This window comes from Micromys minutus (genome assembly GCF_963924665.1).
Source record: "Micromys minutus genome assembly, chromosome: 3".
In the NCBI taxonomy this organism is placed as follows: domain Eukaryota; kingdom Metazoa; phylum Chordata; class Mammalia; order Rodentia; family Muridae; genus Micromys; species Micromys minutus.
In genome coordinates, this window is record NC_137972.1 from 92947593 (window position 1) to 92969260 (window position 21668).

At 45.0% G+C, this 21668-nt stretch overlaps 1 protein-coding gene across 1 annotated transcript; it reads left to right on the top strand.

The window, feature by feature from the left end:
* The first annotated feature begins 12286 nt into the window (after positions 1-12286).
* LOC308418599 (large ribosomal subunit protein eL43) lies at positions 12287-12648 on the top strand. Its single transcript, XM_080913987.1, has one exon. It carries the CDS (start codon positions 12304-12306, stop codon positions 12580-12582), a length of 279 nt encoding a protein of 92 aa, XP_080770113.1. The 5' UTR covers positions 12287-12303; the 3' UTR covers positions 12583-12648.
* The last annotated feature ends 9020 nt before the right edge of the window (positions 12649-21668 follow it).

The window sequence follows — 21668 nt, forward strand, 5'->3', positions numbered from 1 at the left end:
TCAGTTTCAGTTCTTTGGATTACAACTTTCTGCGGACTTTTTGACGTGGCAGGGGCCTGCAGGGCTAGAAGAGGCCAGAAGTCCTGGAACTGGAATCACAGAGGGTTTGAGCTGCCGGTGTGTGAGCTGCCCCCTGGGGGTGGGGGTTAAACCCAGGTGCCCTGGAAGAGCAGCCAGTGTTCTTAACTCCCCAGCCATCTCTCCAGCCGGAAACTACCTTTCCTCGGTTAGACAGGGGAGAATTTAGACTTAGGCTGCCTGACTTGCCGTGTTCAAGGTCTGGGATGTACATTTTGAATATCTTACCAAGTGTTAACATCTCCCTTTGGCCTATGCCGATGATGGGTGTTGTAAACATGAGCCTTCCCCGACAGTCCCCAGGCGCCTAATGTTTGAAACCGAGCATATCACAGACACTTAATTCTTCCAGGCATAAAAATAACCAGGAGCTGCGACCCGCTCTGAGCCTGTGCCCTGTCACTAGTGTGGAGATCACAGGACAATGTACGGGAGCCAGTTCTCGCTGTCCACCTCGGCTTCCGGGGTTCTAACTCAGGTCCAGGCTGTCAGACTTGGTGGCACCTGCCGGAATGCCCTGAGCCATGTCACCATCTTAATGAGAGAGTCAGGTCAGGGCGGTGGCTCTTGCCAGGACCCAGCCCTCTGCAGGGTAGAGTGAATTCCAGCCTCAGGAATAGAGAGAGAGAGAGAGAGAGAGAGAAAAAAAAGGCATAGGCCAATGCAGAAAGAAGGGGATGCTACAAGCACTGGATTGGGGTGCTTCCTACAAATATTCCTAAACAAAGCCCGCTCTTTTAACGTCTGGGAACTACGACAAGGCAAGAGTGCCTGCTTTACAAAGAACTGGGACAAAGCCGCTTTCAAGCAAGTAAGAATTTATTAGCTTAGCACTGCTTTTTAAAGTTTCCAGTGACCTTAAAACAGGGAGAGCTAAGGAACTGGCGTTTGGAATTGGAAGGAAGAAAATCTCGGGGCTGCGGTCATACAGCCACATCAGTAACCAAGACAATGGGGAAACGACAAAAAATGGAGCCGCCTGAAAAACTCACCCTAGTCCCCAGCTCGGTGCCCAGGAACCGCCCGGAGCTCCGCCCGCTCCTGCAACGCGGTCAGCCTCCAGTCTTCCTCCCAGACAAAGAAGAGGGGAGGAGACTTGGAACAAAGAGAGAGGGAGGGAGAGCTGTAGAAGTTAGATCTGGGCTCTATTATTACATCTGCCTGGGCTCCTATCTTCCTTTTACCTTACCCAAGGAATATTAAAAATTAACTCGAGCTGCAAAAGAAGCCGAGGCACCTGATCATGCCAGCCTAACAGAGGAGAGGGAGGCTTTCCCAGCCTGCTCAGTCCCAGCTGTGCTCCTCAGTTTGGGTGTTGGGAGTTGCCTCTACTTCCGGATGGATCTGGGCTAATTTTCTTCCCTCCCTCCCTCCCCTCTCCCCATGCTGTTCAGCATGCGTGTATTTGGAGAAAACTGCCCTTTGACAAATGAATGTCGCCAACGGACAAACTTAGGAAAGGGCTCACTTCTGCTATGTGGTGTGGTTTAGGAAAGTGCAAACAAAATTATGATGCTACTCTAGAAGGTAGTTGAAAACTGGACAGAATCAGGACCCCCACCCTAACAGAGACAGACAGTGAGGCAGAGAGTCAGACAGGAACAGTGAATTAACAAGTCAGGGCCTGCATTCACATGGAGACCATGTCCTCTACTGCCTCTGACTTCACAAATATTTTTCCATTTGTAGATTTCCATTATGTGGAGAGTGCGTGACTGCCACACTGAGGAATAGATGCAATTTATAAATAAAATCTGTTGAGCAGACTGTGAATCTAATTTTTTCAGAAAAGGAACACAATCTCATTTCTACAATTCAGTGTTGTGTTTAATCTGCTTTGTCAGTTTCTTTTTAGATTTGCTTATGAAGATGAGTGTTTGGCCTTCGTGTGTGTGTGTGTGTGTGTGTGTGTGTGCGTGCATACTACTTGCATGCTTGGTGCTGGTGGGAGTCAGAGAGGGCCTGGGATTCCCTGAAACTGGAGTTAAGGATGGTTGTGAGTCACCATGGAGGTGCTAGGATCTGAACTCGGATCTTCTACAAAAGGAACAAATGTTCTTACCGTCTGAGCCATCTCTCCAATCCCTGGTCTTCTTGTTCACAGATTTGCCTTCAACTTGTCCTGCCTCAGCTGCCCCGTTCTCCTCTTGCTATTCAAGACCCATCTTGAAGTGGCAAAGCTCTTTCCAGACTCCTAACACATCTAACACACGGCTTCAACACCACACACAGAGCCGATCTCTTTAAAAATGAGCAGATAATATTCCCAGAATATGGACTTTTTAAATTATAATCTGTAATTTGTGTTATTATTTCAACAACAGCACTGTTAATGCTTCCATAATGTTTTCAAGTGTATGTTTTAATATCATGATTAGTATCCATTGATTTTTAAATATGTATGTTGGATATGACCATTTTGAAGTGTTTTTAAACCTGAGAAAGCTGATGGCCTGGAGTTTAGTTCAGTCAATAAGTTACCTGTAGAAACTGGAGCTGCCAAAACTATTTTAAGCAGTCTTTTGAGGATTGTAGAATAGGGACATTTTCCAGAGCTTTGGTTTCTGAAGCTTCCCACTATATCTTATGTGGAGATTTTATGATTTAGTTACAATATTTACTCTGCATTTGAACTAAGCTGTTTTGGTCAGTCATATTTTATATGTTTTGTAATAAAACACTTTAGATTTCACTTTGAGATGTTTTAGGATTCGAACAGTAATCCTAATTTTATGTTCAGAAACAATGAAGCAAAATAGATTGGTTTGTCATTGTCCCTGCCTCATAACTGACATAATCTATTTAATGGCTATGGATCAGGAATTGTTCTTCTTCAGAGACAATCTAGTTTTAACCAGTCACAAATGGAGGATAGGTAACTATAAGAAGATATACCAAACCATGACAAAAACTTCAGTACATGATACCATTTATCGATAAGAACCATATTATTGTGTTTTGATGTTTAATGTCCAGTTTAGTGTTTAGTAGAAAATTTATGTAGCATATCTCTAATTACAATTCCAAGGAATATCTTTCTAAAACAAAACCGAATGCAATTCTTCAATGATAGATTTGCTAACTTAATTTTAAACTAAATCTCTTATAAGATATATTGTCAAAACCTATTTTCTTCTTTATTGTAAATGTTGCAGAGAGAGAGAGAGACAGAGAGAGCGAGAGAGAAAGAAAGAGAGAGAGAGAGAGAGAAACCTGATAGAACATTTTTGTTACTGTAAATTGCTGAACACAAACAATGTGTAAGGAATAAAAGATTAGTTTTGACTGGAAAAAAAAATGACCAGATAGAAGGACTGCAAAGACAGCTTAGAGGTTAAGAGTGCTGGCCAGAAAACCTGAGTTTAATTCCCAGCATATACAAGATAGCTTACAATCATCCATAGCTCCAGTACCCAGGGAGAAGACTTCCGACCTCTGTAGACACTGTGTGCAGGTGGGGCAGAGACATTCATGTAGGCAAAACACCTAAACCCACAAAATAAATGTCATTGTCTTAATGACTCACCTGAACCAGACAGGGTTACTCACACCTTTAGTCCAAGCACTTGAGAGGCAGAAGCAGGCAGATCTCTGTGAGTGCGGTGGTTCATGCCTATAACCCCAGTACTTGGGGTCTTGAGACAAAAAGATCACTGCAAGTTTAAGGCCATCTTGTGCCACACGATACCTTGTCCCCAAAATAAGAACACTTCCCTAATAGATGCAAGGCCCTAAGTTCTATACAAAGTGTTCTGACACCAACCACCTCCCCCAGAAGGAAGCCGAACAAACAGAAGCACCACACACTGCAGTTCTTGCTCGTCCTCTCATTATCTGTTTATGTATTCTTACTGTTATGGTTTTCTTTTGAGACAGGATCTTTCTGTGCAGGTGGCATTGGCTGTCCTAGAACCCTTGTAGCCAGGTGGGCTTTGGAGTTATAGAGATCCTCTTGCCTCTGCCTCCCCAGTGGTGGGATTAAAGCATGCGCCAATGCAGCCTTGATTTTTTTAAATGCGTTTGTTCATTTGTTTTATTGAGATAGAGTCTGGCTGTGTGGCTCAGGCTGGCTTTGAATGTTTGACTCTCTTGTTTCAGCTTCCAGAGTGCTAGGAGCACAGGCATATGCCAAAGCCAACTTGAAGGTACTTTAAATTATATATATATAATTAAATATTAATATATATTAAAGATAGCTCAGTGGTTAAGAGCACTGGCTGCTCTTCCAGAGGTCCTGAGTTCAATACCCCGCAACCACATGGTGGCTCACAACCATCTGTAATGAGATCTGATGCCCTCTTCTGGTGTGTCTGAAGACAGCTACAGTGTGCTTATATATATATAATAAAATAAATAGATCTCTTTAAAAATATTAATTGGTGGCAGTGCATGCACGAGCACGCATGCACGCACTCGCGCGCGCACACACACACACACACACACACACACGTAAGAACAGTTGCTCTTATAGTCAAGTAGAAGGGCCTCAGTCACCCATCACGTGTGCTAGGAACCGAACTGGGGTCTTCTGCAAGAACAGTACTTGCTCTTAACTGTGAGCAATCTATCCAGCCCATTACAGGCACTTTCGATAGAACTCTCAACAAGTTTTATGTCCTGTGTACAGCATCTGTTTCTGAGCACCCGTTAATGTGGAGGGGATAGAGTAACTCTCTGCTAGGTTAGTGTGGAGGGGTTAGAGTAACTCTCTGCTAGGTGAACTGAGGTAAGTGGTAATGAAATGTCCCAGAATCCCCAGCCCTGTATATCCTAAGTTAAAGTCATCCTGTGGTGTTTGGAAGACACAGGTGAGGTGACCAGACTGTTGAACGCTCTGAGGTAAGCTATAAGCAGACAGTCCCAGGGCTGCACATGAACCTTGCTCCTGGGATGCGACCCCATAAGCATGCAGCAACACCGGGCTCACAGCTCCTCCGCCTTTCCTGGGTCGGCCCTTGCATATACCAGCTGAAGGTCAGTGTCTACTGCAAGTCACCTCCAGTATCAGCCTGGCCTCGAGTCTGTCCTCATCTGGTTGTCCCTGTGACTTCCCATATGGCCTGGCTCCCATTCACATCTGGCTGTCTTTCTTGGCTGCCTGGGGATGACCTACAGTGACTCCAGGCTAAACAGAAGAAACACCTGCTGCTTTCCATCAGCTCCCCAGGGTTGTGATTCTACATAAGTCCTCCAGTCTCTGCTCACCGCAGCTCTGCTTCTCCAATCATATTGCAAATGACTCAACAGGCAGAAGCCAGCAGCCACGTGTGGACAGTGAGAGCTCCTTAGGTGGAAAACCACAGCCGCGCCCAGCGTAACCACACCCGGAGCTCACCCGGCTGCAACACCTCAGCTTCTCCCACACAGAACCTTGTTCCTCCTGTTCCCTTCCTCCCTGGACCACATCTGGCCCACTTCTCCATTTTACCCCATTTCTTGAACCTTGTCTGGCTTCCCCTCTTCTCTCCAGCATACACCGGGAGAACGTCACCTCTGCTTCCCTGCAGTCTGGGTGCTGGAAAGAAAACTCACCCAAAGCTGGGAAACGAAGTGACTGCGTGCCTTCTCTGTGGGTGAGCCTGGTGGAGCAGGCTTGCCAGGGGCTATTTCATGTCTAGAACAAAGGATCTGGTGTGGCTTTGCTATTTTGTGTGATTACAGTCCAGATAAAATAAGTTACATGTTAATTGTCAGGTTGTTGTCCAATAGCAAAACCTTTTTTTAAAAAAATTTTTTTTAAAGACAGCCTTACTTTGTGGGTGGGTCTAGCCTAGAACTTATTATGCTGTCCAGGCTAGCCCCAAACCCTCAATCCTACCTCAGCCTCTTGCATGCTGGAATGGCAGGCATGCATGCGTCTCATGTGTCACGATGCCCAGCGCGATACAAATAATTCCTATCTGGTGGAAGTATACGCTCTGTTTCTACTGCTCTATAGGATGCTGGTCAGTTTTGTATCTAACCTGGCAAACGCACTGTACCATTCTAAATATCCAGTTCCTTAGTGTTTTGTAACTAGCTTTTCCATCACTAATTAGGAAAAATTCACTCACTAATAGGAAAACTGAACAAAATAGGTTCTCAGCCTTTTGGCTAAGGTCACGTGGAACGTTTGAACATATGTAACCATATTTTTGGCTACTTTATTGGATTCTTATATCTTCCTTCCTACTGTACCCTTATCCCTTCCCACTTCCAACACTAGGTAGGATAGAAAGAAGGCTACAAATAAAGGGAACGTCACATCAATCTCATTAGACGACTTCCTGCCCAGTTGGGGCATCAAGTCCATAGGACTTCATCTTCTGGATACCCAGTGTCGTCCGGTTTCTTGCTCACAGCTACTTGACAAACCTAAGTAACAGGAACCAGCAGCTGCAGGGGGCAGCAGCCTCCACAGCCTCTCCTGGCTCTGGCATTTATATATCCTCTCAAGAGTTCCCAGAATTCCAAACATAAACTCTCTTCAGCTGGCAAAATCACACCCCTGGGGGCTGGGGAGATGGCTCAGCAGCAGAGAGCACTGGCAAGAGGTCCTGAGTTCAAGTCCCAGCACTCAGTGGCGGCTCACAACCATCGGTAATGGGAGCTGATACCCTCTTCCTGTGCGCAAATGTACATCAGGCGAAACACCCATATACGAAAATAAATAAATTTTCAAAAAATCACGCCCCTGTCAGAGCACAAGACAAGTCATGGTCAGCCGCTGTGGGCAAACTGAAGTAACCCCATATCCTACACCTGGGATTAAAACAAAAATATATTCACATAATACAACTGGGTTTTTAAATAAACCAAAATCTCACTATAGATACGTGCTCACTTTGTGCTAGCATCAGAATTGCACTGTCTTGAGAATTGTATTTTGGCACTACTTCCCCTCCATATTCATCTGGAACATCAGTCCTGCCAGCCACCAGCCCCACGTGCTTCTAGTCACTCGGTTTTCCTCCCCATACCTAGGTAGGCTGAGTGTGGATGAGGTTTCTCTGCAGAATTGGAGACGCTGATGCTTTGGGTGGTGAGAATTAGGGGTGTCCTCCTGAGAGCAGTGATCATGACGTCACCACACTTCCCTCTGGTCGGTGCCAAGAATGAGCTGCTGGGCCCAGGAGCAGAGGAGGAAGAGGTAGGCAGTGAGCTGGTGAGGTGTAGCAGATAAGTAACCAAATGTGACTTCATCTACTTCTACCCAGTAAACACTGATCCTCCTTGGCTTCCCTGAGTGACAGGCTCCCTAAGTTGTTCTCAATCGTGGTGTTTATCACAGCAGTAGATAGCAAACCAAGACAGCAGTTAAAGGCCACATGTCACAGCCTGAGAGCCATCCCCAGAGCTCACATGGTAGGAGAAAGCCAACTATTCAACTTGCCCTTTGACCTCTGCACAGGAACCACGGGGTGTGTGTACACACATGAAATACATAAATGGAATAATTTTTAATCAATGAGCTTTTACTAATTAAGCTATATTCGTTTTCTTTGTCGGTGATTACAGGTTTGGGATCTGCTCAAAAATTGGAAAGACTATTGAATGGGGTGCTGCATAATTAGATTTTTTAAATTTTGCATTTATTTAGAGATGGTGTGTGTGTGTGTGTGTGTGTGTGTGTGTGTGTGTGTGTGTGTTGAGAGGGCATCCTGTGGGAGTCGGTTCTTTTATTTCACCACACGAGTTCCAGGAATCAAACTCAGGACGTCAGCCTCTACAATGAGCACCTTTGCCCTCAGAGCCATCCCGCAGCCCGTAATTATGATCATTAGATGAGGACATCTTGCTTACTTGTTGTAGCAGATACTGTACAAATAATACACCGACACCTCTACTGCCCTCAATTTGCTTTCCTTTGTGTGTTTAATGTGTGGCCCAAGACAAAGCCGCTTTGTCCAGGGCGGCCAGAAATGCTGATGCTTTGGGTGGTGAGATTAGGGGTGTCCTCCTGAGAGCAGTGATCATGACTTCACCACACTTCCCTCTGGTCGGTGCCAAGAATGAGCTGCTGGGCCCAGGAGCAGAGGAGGAAGAGGTAGGCAGTGACAATGGTGAGGTGTCGAAGATAAGTAACCAAATGTGACTTCATCTACACATTGATCCCCCGTCCCCTCCCTCTGAGCTTAGACTTTAGTGTACTGCTGTCATCTTATCGGTTGAACTGCCAAGAGCAGAGTCTTGTGTGTTTTATTTTACATGTGAGTTTTTGAGTGTATGTGTGTGTGGGGGGGGGTCCTTTTACATTTATTGATTTTAAATTTTTACATGTATGTTTGGTGTGTGGAGGCCAGAAGAGTCCATTAGATGCTCTGGAACTGGCATTTCAGATGGCTGTGAGCCTGAATGTTGGTACCGGAAACTGAGCCCAGGCTGTCTGCAAGAATAACAAAGTATTCTTAGTTGATAAGCCATCTGTCCAGCTCCTGCTGCTTTGTTGTTGTAAGGTCTCAAATAGCTCAGCTCACCTCCAAACACACCATTGCAACTCATTATCTTCCTGCCTCAGCCTCCAGACAGACTGGAATTTACTAACGTGAGCCACACCCAGATAAGAAGTATCAGTATCAGGAACCGCTTTTGCCTCCAAACCCAGCGGTGATGTCATCCATAGGCGACAGGGACCTGCACATTTGTTGCCATGGCAATGGCTATACAGTCCCAGCCAACTTTTGGTTCAGCTCCCACCTTTACCTGGGAGCAGTTACGTCACAGTTTAAATGAAAGGCAGACACTCCTGTCCCCCTTTCTCTTATTCTTCTTTCTCTCTCCCCCTCTGTGTCCGTTCTTCCTCCAGGTGGAACCGTACTGTCCTGGCGGGGTCTGTCCAGACGTGAGCTGCAACTCTACCTCAACAAGGAGCACTCTTCCTCCTCCTCTCATTAATATCTTTTTTTTTTTTTTTCTTTTATGGTATATGTATGTATGTGTGTGTGTACATGTTTGTGTGTTTATCTTGTGTGTGCCTATACACACGTGCCATGGTGTGTGTGATGAGACAGGGGACATTTTGCAGAAGTCTCTTCTCTGCTCTGACCATGTGGGTTGGGGGAGGGGTGAGTCAGCTTACAGCAGATGCCTTCCCTTCCCACTGAGTCTCACCGAAGCCTCGTTATCATTTAATTAACTTTCCTGTTTGAAAATTTCTGAATTTGTTTTCTTACCCAACTCTCTTTAGATATATTTGTTTTTTAGGTTTTTTTCTTTTGTTTATTTGCTTGTTTGTTTGGGGACAGGGTCTCATGTAGCCCAGGCTGGCTTTGACCTCACTACTTTTTAGAGAATGACCTTGACCTCCTGATCTCCTGGTCCTCTTGGTTCTACACTAAGATTAGAGACATGTGTCACAACATCTGGCCTGTTTATTTGTGGGAGTTTCGTTTTGTTTTGTTTCTAGATTTATTTTATTTTTTAAAAGATTTTATTTATTTATTCTAGGTATGTGAGTCCATGTCTTCAGACACACCAGAAGAGGGCATCAGATCCCATCACAGATGGTTGTGAGCCACCTTGTGGTTGCTGGGATTTGAACTCAGGACCTCTGGAAGAGCAGCCAGTGCTCTTAACCACCGAGCCATCTCTCCAGCCTGATTTATTTGATTTATGTCTATAAGTGTGTGTGAACATACACCTTGTGTGTGGGTGCCAGAAGAGAGTATCAGAGTTCCTGGAGCTAGAGCTACAAGTAGTTGCTACAACTTGGGTCCTCCGGGAGAGCAGGAAGCACTCTTCACCTCTTTGGCTATCTCTCCAGCCCCCCTTATTTGCATTTTTATAAAGCAAGATCTCAGTGTTCATCCCAGACTGGCCAGGAACTCATTCTATAATGCAGGTGGAGCCTCCTGACCCATCCTCCCAGATGCTGAGACTAGAGGCATGAGTCACCTTACCTGGCTTTCTCAAAGGTTCTCATCTGGTCTAGAATGATCTTCCTTTTCTTCAAATTTTGAGGTTCTCAAAACTCCTATCTCAATTTTCTTCTCTTTTTAGGCAATTAATTCATACAGCCTTGAATCATCAACCACAATCTTAAATATTAATGACTGCTACATCTGCCTATATATCTGTGTATGTACCTATATATCTATCACTTATGTATCGATCTATATCTAAAAATGTTCTTATGCTTCCTCATGAGCTCCAGATAAAATGTTTTAGTAGAGTGCCAATATTTGTACCCCGGTGTAGCTCAGCTCTGAGCTCACGCCCAAATCCTCAACCAGGCTCTGCCATGATCCTCGCTGCCTGTGTTTGGGACAACCTACAGTTCCATCAGATTGGAAAAGTAGGAAGTGTCCCAAATTGCTCTCTCTGAACTCTACACTCTGTGGCCATATTCCCAGACACCTCCTGTGCCTGTCCCTTGCCTCCATGACCACCGCGTTTAGCTCAGGCCCTGAGCACTCTCCTGTCACATGGTTTCCGGGCCTCCTCCTCCTCTGACCCAAGAGCAATCTTCCATATTGCTACCAAAGGAATTTCTCCATTCATATGACCATCCACAATCACTCCCAGGTTAGTCATCAGCAAGATAACATCCAAATTTATCCAGAGTGATAAGGGTCACTTGCCCTTTACAGTCAGATTGGCCATCTTCCCTACACTATAATAATCTAGCCACATCCAACTACATCTAGCTTCCCAAACTTGTCATGGAGTTGCCTTTGCTTTTGTTTTTGTTTTTTCTTTTTTCGAGACAGTATTGCTGAGTGGCAGATTCTGGTTTCTACCTTGAGATCTGTAGTAGATTGCTTGAGCCTGGCACCATGGCTGACCCGTGAGTGATTGGCCAGGCCTGGGGAATCACACCCATAATTAAGAGTGGAGGCGGAGGAAGCAGGCCAACCCAGGTTTCCTAGCAAGACCTTGCTTAAGAAACAAACAAACAAACAATAAAGAAAGAGGGCTTGGTTAAATAAAGAGCTTACTCAAGAAACATACGTTTTCTGCCTAACACAGTGGCACATTCTGTTTAATCTCCGAACTTGGGAGGCAAAGGGTCTCTGTGAGTTCAAGGACAACCTGGTCTGTTCCAGGTCAACCAGAGCTGCTGAGTAGAGAGACACCACACACACACACACACACACACACACACACACACACACAGAGAGAGAGAGAGAGAGAGAGAGAGAGAGAGAGAGACAGACACACACACAGAGAGAGACACACACAGACACACACAGACACACACAGACACACACACACACACACACACACAGGGTCTTCTCTGGCTGACCTGGAACTCACTTTGTAAAACAGGCTGGCTGATTTCAAATGTGAGAAAATCCCTCTGCCTCGGCTTCCAAAGTACTGCGATCACAGGTACGAGCCCCAGGCCCAGTTTTAGAAACTACAATGCAAAATTAGCCTAAAAATAAAGGAGAAAGGTAGAGCTGAGACTTACCAAGCATAAGGTAATAAAATGTCATTAGACTAAGACCAGAGCTTCTTAACTAGATAGACCTCTGATAAAAATCTAGTTTATTTAATTGGCACATAAAAATTTATACATACATATCATTATCTTCTAACATTTTAATTGTATTTATTTAGTGTGTGTGTGTGTGTGTGTGTGTGAGCATGTGACATGGTGCACATAGAGAAGTTAAAGGACAACTTGTAGGAATAGATTCTCCCCTTCTGTCAGGATCAGACTCAGGCTCCCCTAGTTTGGTGGCAAGTGCCCTTACCTGCTGTACCACCTTACTGGCCCCCATGTGATATTTTGATACATGTAAGCATTACATAATGTTTGAGTTGAACCCAGGGCTTCATGAAAACTTGACGAATACTCTATCATTCATTTTTTTGAAATTTATTTTATTTTATTATTGTGGGGTTGGGGGTGGGGTGTCTGTCTTCTGTGTATGTGGGTAAGCATGCCATGGCTGGAGGGGAGCTTTGTAGGGCTGGTTCTCCTCTTCCATCTTTACATGAGTTCCGACAGAGCTCTGAAAGCCAGGCTTGCATAACAAGTACCTTTATCTGCAAAGCATTTAGAAAAAAGCTTTAGGGGCTGGAGAGATGGCTCAGTGGTTAGAGCACTGACTGCTCTTCCAAAGGTCCTGAGTTCAATTCCCAGCAACAACATGGTGGCTCACAACCATCTGTAATGGGATCTGATGCCCTCTTCTGGTGTGTCTAAAGACAGTGACAGTGTACCCATATAAAAGGCTGAACTTTATTAATAAAAAAAAAGTTTTTAGCTCTTCGGGCTTGGGCTTCGGTTCCGGCGACATGGCTAAACGCACCAAGAAGGTCGGGATCGTCGGGAAGTACGGGACCCGCTATGGTGCCTCCCTCCGGAAAATGGTGAAGAAAATTGAAATCAGCCAGCACGCGAAGTACACGTGCTCCTTCTGTGGCAAGACCAAAATGAAGAGACGAGCTGTTGGCATCTGGCACTGTGGTTCCTGCATGAAAACGGTGGCCGGCGGCGCCTGGACCTACAATACCACCTCTGCAGTCACAGTGAAGTCTGCCATCAGAAGACTGAAGGAACTGAAAGACCAGTAGGAGCCCTACCCGGTCTGAGACTTGTCTGGCCTGCAATAAACGGGTTAATTTACAGAAAAAAAAAAAGTTTTTAGATGCTCTTATATAAAAAAATCTTCTGTACATTTATTCCCAGTTTGTTGACTTAAAATACAATTTTATATACTTTTAAAGATTTGCTTTATTTTTAGTTTTTAAGATTTATTCATTATATATATATTTGCCTGCATGTAGATATGTACACCAATGCCTGGTGACTTCCCACAGGGGTTAGAGGGCAGCATAAGAGCCCTTGGAGTTACGAATGGTTGTGAGTCATCATGTGGGGTGCTGGGAACTGAATCCAGTTCCTCTGTAAGAACAGATGCTCTCAACCCCTGAGCCATCTCTTCAGCCCCATATTTTATGTGTGTGTGTATGTGTGCGTGTATATCTGTGTGTGTTTGTGTGCGTGTATCTGTATGTGTGTCTGTGCGAGTATATTTGTATGTGAATACCCTCAGAAGCCAGACAAAGCTGTTGGACCCTCTGAAGTTCCAAGTGGCTATTAGCCCTCCGCCTTGAATGCTGGGAAACCAACTCTGGTACTCTGCAAGAGCAGCAAGCCTCTTAACCTCTGAGCCGTATCTCCAGCCTGATTTTATATTATATTTGATGTACAGATCACCCCTTTTTACAGCCAGTTATGTCTATGAGACCTCAAGTCACTTTCACTTACAGATTTCCTGCCCACACGGGCTCTCACCACGAAGCCCGACTGGCCTGGAAATCCCTGTGCAGAGCAGGCTGGCCACACATGGTTTGTTTGCTTGCTTGATTGCTTGTTTATTTTAATTTTAATTTTTTAACAGCTTTCTACCAGGAAGTTAGGGTAAAGCTTGTGTTAGGGAAAGAGCTAGAGAAGGTTGAGCCCCTCTTTAGGGATGGTGATATTAAAGGTCAGAATCTAGTTCAGGCATCTTTGTCAGGGGACTCACAACTATCTATCACCATTAAACATCCTCTTCAGGACCCTATGGGCACCTGTACTCACACAGAAACACAGACACACACATACATATACACACACATACATACACACACACATACACACACACATATACACACACATACATACACACACATACATACACACATATACACACACATACATACATACATACACACACACACACACACACACACACACACACCCTTTTTTTTTTTCTTAAGAAAAACAGATTGAAGCTGGGTAGTGGCGGCTTACACCTTTAGTCCCAGCACTCAGGAGACACAGGCCGGAGGATTACTGAAGTCCAGGGGTTTGAGACCAGCCTAGGCCATTTAAAGAGATCTTTTCTCAAGAAAGAAAAAAAAAAAAAAAGAGGAATCACGTGGAAACGGGTCCAAAGACATGTCCTTTGACCCAAGTAGTGCCTCTGTCTGAATCAGATGTAGACTCAAACACACCCACATCTGTCTGTTGCATGGTAAGGGCCGCCATGTTCCCAGCTTCCCTGGGCTTTTCTAAGAATGGCCTTCTGGGGTGAAGAGAAGCCAGAAGTCAGCATCCAACCAAAGTGTGTGGGTGTGTGACAGCCACCAGGCAGGATCCCCTGTCCTCCTCCAAGTCTTGGCAGGAAGCAGACAGGGAACGTTCCTATGGCGACAAGGGTTATTCTGCTTTATTGCTTTCATTCTGATGAGTGTTTTTACAACATGTAAGCAAAGTACAGTATTTTATAGCCATGTGGATAGAAAAACTGATACCTGTGTAAGAATAAGGGGTGTCTGTAAAGCCGAGCCCTGATCCACAAGCCCTGCGGGGTTCAGTGGGAGGTTGGGAACGGGGGCTTATGTGACACACACATGGCTCTCTAACATTTGACTAAGACACTGGTCTCCATGTGGCATCAGTGAGGCCACATGGGCTGGTGCTTATAGGCTTTCCAGCCTACACACCTAGGACCAGGTCCTGTAGTCCCACGCACTAAGATAGTTTTGCTACCCACTTTCCCATGTCATTGGAAACAAAAGACAACTGTTCACAGTCTGGAGATTCAGTGAGAAAGGGAAGGAATCACACTTTGAGACCTTAACAGACTTTCTCCTGCTGTGTGGACCTGTTGCTAAGGGATAGTCTGGGCTGTGCCTATAAGACCCTGAAAAAGAAATCCAGGCTCAGAGGATATTTTTTAAGGTTTATTTTTATTTTGAATTACATGTCTGTGTGTGTCTGTGTGTGGGTGTGTGCACTGGAGTGCAGATGTCCACGGAAACCAGAGGTGTGAGATCCCCTGAAACTGGAATCACAGGCATCTGTAGAGTGCTCTCAACATGAGTGGTCAGTATGGGTAACGAGCCCTAAGGAAGAGAACATGCTCTAACCACTGAGCAATCTCTCCTGCCCCAATAAAATGTAAAAGCAGTATAATGATCCAGAACTCTGTGGTAGCCTGACTGATTCCAATTCTGTCTGTTTTATGCAGTGGGGTTATCAATCTGGCCACCAAAGCAACAAAGTCCTCGAGAAAATATAGAAAGACAAGACCATCTTTTTGAACCTTAGTCTCCACACAACTGTTTAGTTACTCATTAAAATGAAAGCATTTCAAATAGATGTGCAGACCTATCACTCAGAACTCAGGCAGCAGAGGCAGGAGGATGAAGGCTGAAGAGTTCAGTCCTGCCAAGAAAAAAAAGGGGAAAAAGAAAAAATTTTGGGCTGAATGTGGCAGTACATGTTTGTAATGTCAGTAGGGTAGAGGTAGGGGTGCAGAACCTGGGAAGCTCACCTCAAGGGTGAGGGGAGCCAGGTTCACATAGCTTGTTCCTGGTCACCTTGAACTACAAGGTCAGACCCTGTCTCAGAAACCCTTACAATAAAACAAGACTTCTCTCTAGACTCCCGAAGTTCCCTTTCTTTTCACAAAAGAAACCAAGGAAGGCAGGGTATCTCCACACCCCATTCCTGATTTTCTTCTTTATCTCCTGTCTCTAATTCTCTACAATCTTCCTCAGTCCCAGTGACTGCCAATGAGTGCTACAGGGTGGTGACAGGGACTGTCCAGCTGGCTGGCACATTGGGAGTCTGTGATGATGTTGGTGTGTGGTTCATCTGGACTGTGACGTTTAGCTCAACCTCCCGGGGAACATTGCAAACTCAGGTTTGCGATGTTTATTCTTTCTGAACATGGAATTTACAGGGATACTCAAGAGATGGGACAGTCATTCCAGGAAGGACAGTCATCTAAGCATGAGTTTTATTGTTCTTGTCTCCTTATCAGGGATTGCAAACAGTGAGTGTATTAGCTGTCAACCGGCTGCAGGAGAAACCATAGTGATAGAGCTCTTTGATGCTGCATGACTTCCAAGAGAGGCAACTTCCTTGTGGTTACCTATACATGCATGGTAGTGAGATCATTAGACATGAAAGCTGCCTTGTCTGAGGCGCGTCAGGTCTCTTCAGGGTACACACTGTGAATGAGACTCATAAAGACCCCACCCTCTGTGATCCTGATAAGACAAAGGTGAAGGTCCAATTCTGTCTGCCAAGTCTTATTTCCTTCTAAGTTAGAGAGGAATCTGGAAACACAGCTCAAAGGACTACCTACATCTTTTTATTTTCTTAAGATGTGTTTACTTACTTTTGTGTATGAGTGCTTTGCCTGCATATATGTTTGTGCCCCATGTATGTATCTGTTGCCCACAGAGGTCAGAAAACCTTGCCATTTCCCCTAGAACCAGAGGTAGAGATGTTGTGAACTACCGTGCAGACCTTCGGAACCTGTATCCTCTGGATGAGCAACAAATTCTCTTAGCGGTTGTTCCAGTCTCTCCCTTTCTTTCCTCAAACCCTGTGTTGAAGAGTTAAATTATACATGTAGATGTTTAATAAATAATTCTTTGTTTTGTTATCTTGAAACAGGACCTTATTGTGTAACCCCTGGCTGGTTTGAAGCTCAGAGATCCAGCTGTTTCTGCCTCCTAAGTGCAGAGGCTTCTCTGCCACATTTGGCTTCAATACATCATTCTTGTTTGAATTTCTTCAGGGCCTTTGGTAACTGCAGGTCCTTCATCACCACACTTACCTGACCAAGATAGGAAAGCTGCTTTGAAGCCATTTCTACCTTTTTCTGACACCTCGTATAACAAGCCAGAGGCTGTCCTCCTCCTCCTCTCCCTTCTCCCCCTCTTCCTCTTCCTTCTTTTCTTCCTTCTCTTCCTCCTCCTCCCCCTCCTCTTTTGTCTCCTCTTCTTTTTGAGATATGGTCTTGCCACATATCCCAAGATGACCTTGAACTCAAGGTAATCCTCCTGCCTCAGTCTCCTAAATGTTGGGATTACAGTTATGTCACTGCTCCCAGCTATGGAAAACTTTCTGCTTACCATTTCCAAAATATTTCTTTACTTTCTCTATCAAGATACAACTCCTTTGCAGCCCCCTGAGATCACTTCTCAAAAGAACCCACTGAGCAGGGCATGGGACCCAGGCCTATGATCGCAGCTAGGAGGCAGAGGCAGCAGGGTTGATTCAAGTTCCACTGGGGCCATGGTGAGTTCCAGGGCAACCTCAGCCACAGAGCGAGACCTTGACTCAGTAAAACGAAAGAAATCGGAAAGCTTTGTCAGCGTCCTTCAGACTTTCCTCACAACCCTGGTATCTTCACGGATGAACGTCCTATGTTCTCAGACCCAGTATTCTATCCTGTTTCCCCAATCCTCCCTCAACTTCCTTCCCCTTCCTTTTCTGTTCTATTGATCCATTGATATGAACAATGTCCCACTAAACCTGGATCCAAGTTCATGCCCAGTCACAGGTGTGCCTAAGCAGTTGTTAGTGTCACCCACACATGTGGATGACATTTTCCTTGGAAGTGGGAGCTCTGCAGCCACTGCTGCTGCTGTCTCCATATTCCTCCTGCTTACCTCCCAGTCTGAACTGAATCTGCTCACACATATGCACCCCTACGCCTCCCAGACTGCAAATCTTTAGGGAATAACGGGTTTCCATTAGTCTCAAAGGTTGTCCACCAGTGGAGACTGGTGGCCCAGCTCAGTGACTCAGAGCACGGGCTGTCCTTGGGTTTGATTCAAATCCAGAAAATCCAATGCTTATTCTGGCCTCGGAGAGCAATACATTCATGTGGCATATTTACATATATGCAGCCAAAACTCATACACATAAAATAAAAATAAATCTTAAGAAGAAAGATGTGCAGGGTACTTATAACTCTAGTGGTTTTAACATATACAAGATGTGTCGGAGGACAATCTTGAATATTGTTTCTCTTCAGACACTGTACATCTTGTTTAAATGACCTTAATTCCAGACTCAGACCTATCTATCTATCTATCTATCTATCTATCTATCTATCTATCTATCTATCTACCTATATATCATCTATCTATTCTATCTTCTACCTATCTATCAACCTATCTAATTTTTCTCTTGTTTTGAGATAGCATCTCTCTTTGTAGCCCAGCATGGCCTGGAACTCGCTCTGTAGACCAGGTTGGCCTCAGATCCACAGATCCTTCTGCCTCTGCCTCCCAAGAGTTGGGATTAAAGGGCTGTGCCACCACCATAGCTCATTTACTTATTTTTCTTTCTTTTAAAGATTTATTTTATGTGAGGACATTGTTGCTGTCTTCAGACACACCAGAAGAGGGCGCTGGATTCTGTTACAGATGGTTGTGAGCCACCATGTGGTTGCTGGGAATTGAACTCAGGTCCTTTGGAAGAGCAGTTAGTGCTTTTAACCGCTGAGCCATCTCTCCAGCCTCCACTTATTTTTATGTGTATGTATGTGTATCTAAGTGAGTTGATAAGTAAAATGTGTGTAGGTATCCCTGGCAACTCAAAGAGGCTTAATTCCCTGATTCCGGATTTATAGGCAGTTACTGACCCCAACCTGGGTGATAGGAACCAAACCCGAGGTAAGAGTAAGCACTCTTTTATTTTTGGTTGTGAGCTTAGCCTTTAATGGCTGAGCCATCTCTCCAGCCCAAGAGTAAGCACTCTCAGCTGCTCTAGGTTCTGTCTTGCTTGTCAAAGACAGGGTGTCTTACCTGTTCGGCCATGTTGGCTGGCCAGACAGTTCAGGGTTCTTCTGTTCCCATTGCTGTTCAGAGCTGGGATTCCAAGCATCTGCTTCCACGTCTGGCTTTTCATGGATGATGAGTTGGGAACTAAAGCCTCCATGCACGGTAAGCACTTACCAGCTCAGCGAGCTCGCCAGCCTTCCTCGCAGAAGTTTTAATACCTCTTCCTTCAACACACTGTTGTTCTATTTTTTTTTTTTTAGATTTAATTTTTAAAAGTTAGATACTCTGTATTTACATTTGAGATGTTGTTCTATTTCTCTCCCCTCAGGTTACACTTGGTGGTGACTCATTTCTTTGTGTGTGAAGTGTGTGTGACAGTGTTTCTGGCTGGGGGGGGAACAAAAACAAAAACCTAGGGCTTTGCACATGGGTTAGACCAGTGGGCTATACTCCACTCCTGATTATTTCTTTTCTTCTCCTCTTCCTCCTCCTCGTCTTCTGCTTTCTTTTTCTTTTTCTACTTTTCTATTTTGAGGTCTCAAAACATTGGTTCAGAGTGGGTCTTTTCCATGGAAATCTTTAGTAAAAGATGAAAATTTTACAGAATCTGAAAAGGAGTATATGAGCCATGCACTTCTACCGAATAGCATATAACAAAAATGAAGCTTCTTAAAACACAACCCTCACTGAAGCATCCTGGGAGACGGGGGTGAGCATCAGCAGGAATAACGGAGGCCGCACACCTGCTGATATGGGCGGACAGCCTCTGTGGCATCTCCCCCACCTCAGGCCATCAGTGTCTGAAACACCGGACCAGCACTGTTCAAAACCGGAGAGTTAATAACTAATATACAATGTAGGCAGAGAGGAGCTTGCCTAGCATGTGCAAAGCCCTGAGTTCACTCTCCAGCCGCGTCCTCCAGTCAGGTCCTGCTTTGTTTGTTTGTTGTTGGTATTTTTTTTTCTTGTTTTGAGATAGGGTTTCTTTGTTTAGCCCTGGCTGTCCTGAACTCACAGAGATCCATCTGCCTCCGCTTTCCAAGTGCTGGGGTTAAAGGCATGCGGAACAACAGTCCAGTTGTGGTTCAAGCTTTTAATTGATAACAGTTAGGATGCTGAGGTAGGAAGATTGCCAGGAGTTGAGTCCAGACTGGTGTAGTGAGACCATCCTCAAAGCAACACAACAAACAAATGTCAAACAAACAAAAACCTAGGTCAGGCGTGGTGCCCTAAGCCTGTAGTCTCAGCACTTGCCAGCCACAGGTAAGAGAATCAAGAGTTCAAGGTTATGCTTAGCTACTTAGTGAGTTTATGGTCAGTGAGTGCTTCTGAGACCTGCCGAAAAAAACAAGCAACAACAAAAGAAAGGGTAATATGGGATTCCAGATTGGTCTTGGTGATACCTCTTGGAGTTCTTGAACTCATTAATCAAAGCACATAGAAAAAGGACTCAAGCAGAAGCTCAGAGACACCTTTCTTAGAGGTTAAAAGAAAACAGCCAGGGCAGGTAAGGTTTAAATCCCAGCGGCTTTGCAGAGGAGGAGAAGGGGGAAGCTGTCTTTTGAGTGAAGCCAGTGGAGAAGGCAACCACAGGGGCAAGGGGGCCTCCGATGAAAGAACAGGAAGCCCCAAAAATCATAAAAAGCATAGAGTTAGGCTCTGGCCAGCACCAGAAAGAAAGAAGAAAAAGAAAAAAGTGCACTTTGACCAGGCAGAATCTCATGGGTGCTTGGTTAGTAAGGACTGCACTAGGAAGAGGGGATTGTGGGAAGGGAAAGACAGCATCTCATTAAAGGACTAATTATTCCACCTCTCTGCTTTACGAGGTGAACCCCCCTTCCTAAAGGTGATTTCTTGGCCAGGTGATTGACCCAGTCCCAGGCCCCTGATTCTCTTGACCAGAAGTTTCCCCTCAATAGGCCTTTGTTACTACTCTACCACAGGGAGAGGGAAAAACAATAGTTTAAAAAGCAAAAAACGCTGGGGCTCTAAATAAAATCTGTAGTTTAGTAAGTAACACTGAGCCAATGCTAATGTCTTAGTCTTGACAAAGTCACATTTTGTAAGATGCCGCCGGCTGATGGGAATAACTCCATAAACACAGATGGGAACGTTCAGTTCTGTACGTGTATCTCTGCTGGTGACATCGGCAGCTACCATTCCTCTGAATCCCCACACCAGCTTCTCAGGTGTGGAATACTTCAATACACAGGGCATCGTGCAAGGCACTGTGCGGTACATGCCCAGTACCTGGGTGGAAGAGGGGAGACCTACACGGTCAGTTTGAGTCCATTCTGGGGTACACAAGACGCTGCCTTGGGGCTGGAGAGGTAGCTCAGTGAGTAAGAGCATTAGCTGCTCTTAGAAGACCAGGGTTCAGTTTAGAACCGTCTGAGACTCCCCTTTCAGAGGACCAATGCTCTCTCTGGCCTGTGTGGGTACTGCATGCATGGGATACGCAGCTATACATTCAGGCAAAACACCCACACACATAAAATAAAAATAAAATATTATTTAAAAAGATACTGTCTTAAAAAAAAAAAAAAAAAAGGCAAGCCATCACCCATTCGATCCTCCCTCTTGCATCAGTGACTAATCAGAGCAGTGAACGCAAAATTCATCAAGGAAGGAGCAGCCTCGGTGGCCATTGGTTGAGTCAGGGTGTCAAGATAGCCCAGGCTGGGCTCCGGATCGCAGAACTAGCTGAGGATGACGTTCAACTTCTGATTTTCTGCTTTCACCTCCCCAGTGCGGGTCTATGCCACCAAGTCCAGACTAGGAAAGCCGGCGGTCAAACCAGGTTTTCAAGCACGCTCAGCAACCACCCTTACTAACTTATCTACATCCTCAGAGGGCAGGAGGGGCGTTAGAGGGTATTCTCCTTGTAATACTATAAAGAATATAGGATCCAAAATTCTATCTGTGTTCTATATGGAGATATCAACCTGACGCTTTCTATAAACGCCTCCTCCCGACTCTAGTGGGGAGTGAAATGCTATTTCATGAGGTCCGAGTATTAACTAGTGGGGGATGGCGCTCTCCTTCCACCCTGTGGGTCTCAGGGACTGAATTTAGGTTAT

Bases quoted from the DNA above. Each gene is read 5' to 3' on its own strand.
- LOC308418599 (XM_080913987.1), top strand. From the start codon at position 12,304: ATGGCTAAACGCACCAAGAAGGTCGGGATCGTCGGGAAGTACGGGACC.